The sequence below is a fragment of the Lottia gigantea genome (genome assembly GCF_000327385.1).
Source record: "Lottia gigantea unplaced genomic scaffold LOTGIsca_65, whole genome shotgun sequence".
NCBI lineage: Eukaryota > Metazoa > Mollusca > Gastropoda > Lottiidae > Lottia > Lottia gigantea.
In genome coordinates, this window is record NW_008710211.1 from 1,776,702 (window position 1) to 1,778,636 (window position 1,935).

Sequence of the window (1,935 nt, forward strand, 5' to 3'; positions counted from 1 at the left end):
AAGAAGAGGAATATGTTCCTCAATCTGTCCAAGATGCCAAGAAGAGATTTGAAGAACCTCAACAAGCTGTGCCGAGAGCTCCAGCAAGCATGCCAGCATCTCCAATGCCTAAGAAAAAACAGTTTAGGCCAGTCAGTGCACCTGTGTCGCCTCAAGTTGCTCGAAAGGAGATGAAACCAGCTGCTCCAGTGATGGCTCCTTTTGCACCTCAGAAGATGCCTGAGCAGAAATTTGTTCCTCAGAAGCCTCAGAAGATGCCTGAGCAGACATTCGTTCCTCAGAAGCCCCAGAAGATGCCTGAGCAGACATTTGTTCCTCAGAAACCTCAGAAGATGCCTGAACAGACATTCGTGCCTCAGAAGATGCCTGAGAAGACATTTGTTCCTCAGAAACCTCAGAAGATGCCTGAGCAGACATTTGTTACTCAGAAACCTCAGAAAATGCCAGAAGAGATGTTCGTTCCTCAGATTGTTCCAGATCAGAGACAGCCGAAGTCTCGACCTCAAGAAAGACAACCAGTCTTTGTGAGAGATATGCCTGGACCTGGGTGATTACCTTTTTCAATCTTTCTTGAAAATTTTAAAGTCATTGGAAATATTAGTCAAAATAATTAAGCCATCAATCAAAATCCACAGGAGAAAAACGAAAGTCCACATTATCCAGCAAAATTATCTCAACCTACTGCTGAGAATTAAAATGGCACAAACTGTCAAGGTTTTAGCTCTTTCTGTTCAATACTTCACTTAGCTTATCAAAGTTTATTAATTATAAATCACCATAGCATGATCAATTTCTCATTATCTCACAACCATATCATTTTAAAACCTGTGTTCTTCAGCTACAACATCCAACAAGAAGGCCCAGTTCAGCAGATATCTTACGCCTCAGATACTGAAAGTGGGTATCTACGAATCGTAGATGATGGCACAAGGAGGTTTGTCTGATTATGTTTCCTAAATCGTAACTAATCAGGCATGACAGATCCAAACTAATTTTTATCAGTCAATTTTCTGAAAACCTAACTAAGATGATATTAGCATTGCAGTGATTTGATTGGTCAATCCCCAAGATTTTAACCAATCAGATTACTGTACAGTGGCAGAGCCAGGGGTAGGGCGAAGAGGGGGTAGCCCCGAAAGCAAGTTTTTTAGGCAAATTCTCATAATTAGGATAGAAATCCTGGCAATCTCAGATATTTGGCCACCCCCTCCCCCCCTCTCTCGGACCTATACCTGGCTCTGCCACTGTTACTGTATACATCCTGATTCTATGTTTTAGCTTATTGTTTCAACCATTTGTCCAATAAAATCTTCTATGATTTGATTTGCTGATTTAACATTGATTGTTGCTTCAACATTCTCTTTAGAAGTTTTATGGCTCTTCTGATTCTCCTTTTTGATTTTTCTAACATCCAAGTCTTCTTCAGTTTTTCTTTCCTTATCAGGATTTTTTATTTTGTTTTTATTACTTTTGTAAAGGTTGCTGTGAATTCGAGTTATTTCTAACAATCTTTTCTTTGATGTTTTTTGTTTCTTGTTGTTCACTATGAAATGGAATGATGTATAATTTTATTGCTATGAAAGAATTGATTTAGGGATCCCAGACTTGCTCTATTTACAGGAATTCTTTTTTTTTTTATTTGAATAATACCGCTAAAAAATTGGTTTGAGGGATGAAAAGATTTCTATTTAAGAAATGACTTCCAAAGCATCTTGATATGGTAACAATCTCCCCATGTTCCCCACCTGGGAGGCCATGGCCCTCTTAACCCTCAGCTGATATTTTCCATTTCCTCTATTTTTGTTTTTATTCCCAACTGGGATCCCTGCATCATATATTATGTCTTACATCAGGCAAGTGGAGGAAGTCTTTGCTAAAACAAGAAAACCAGATGAGGTCATGAACCCAAAAAATTAGAAAGGTTGAATATCCAGA

General features: G+C 38.7%; 1 protein-coding gene across 1 annotated transcript in view; it reads left to right on the forward strand.

The window, feature by feature from the left end:
- Window positions 1-89: 89 nt before the first annotated feature.
- Window positions 90-1,935, forward strand: part of LOTGIDRAFT_167355 (hypothetical protein) — a gene marked incomplete at both ends in the record, with an annotated part of 8,370 nt that continues 6,524 nt past the window's right edge. The window contains 2 exons of the mRNA XM_009064827.1: window positions 90-547; window positions 839-934. Coding sequence (XP_009063075.1) covers window positions 90-547; window positions 839-934 — 554 coding nt within the window. The remainder of the gene's footprint in view (window positions 548-838; window positions 935-1,935) is intronic.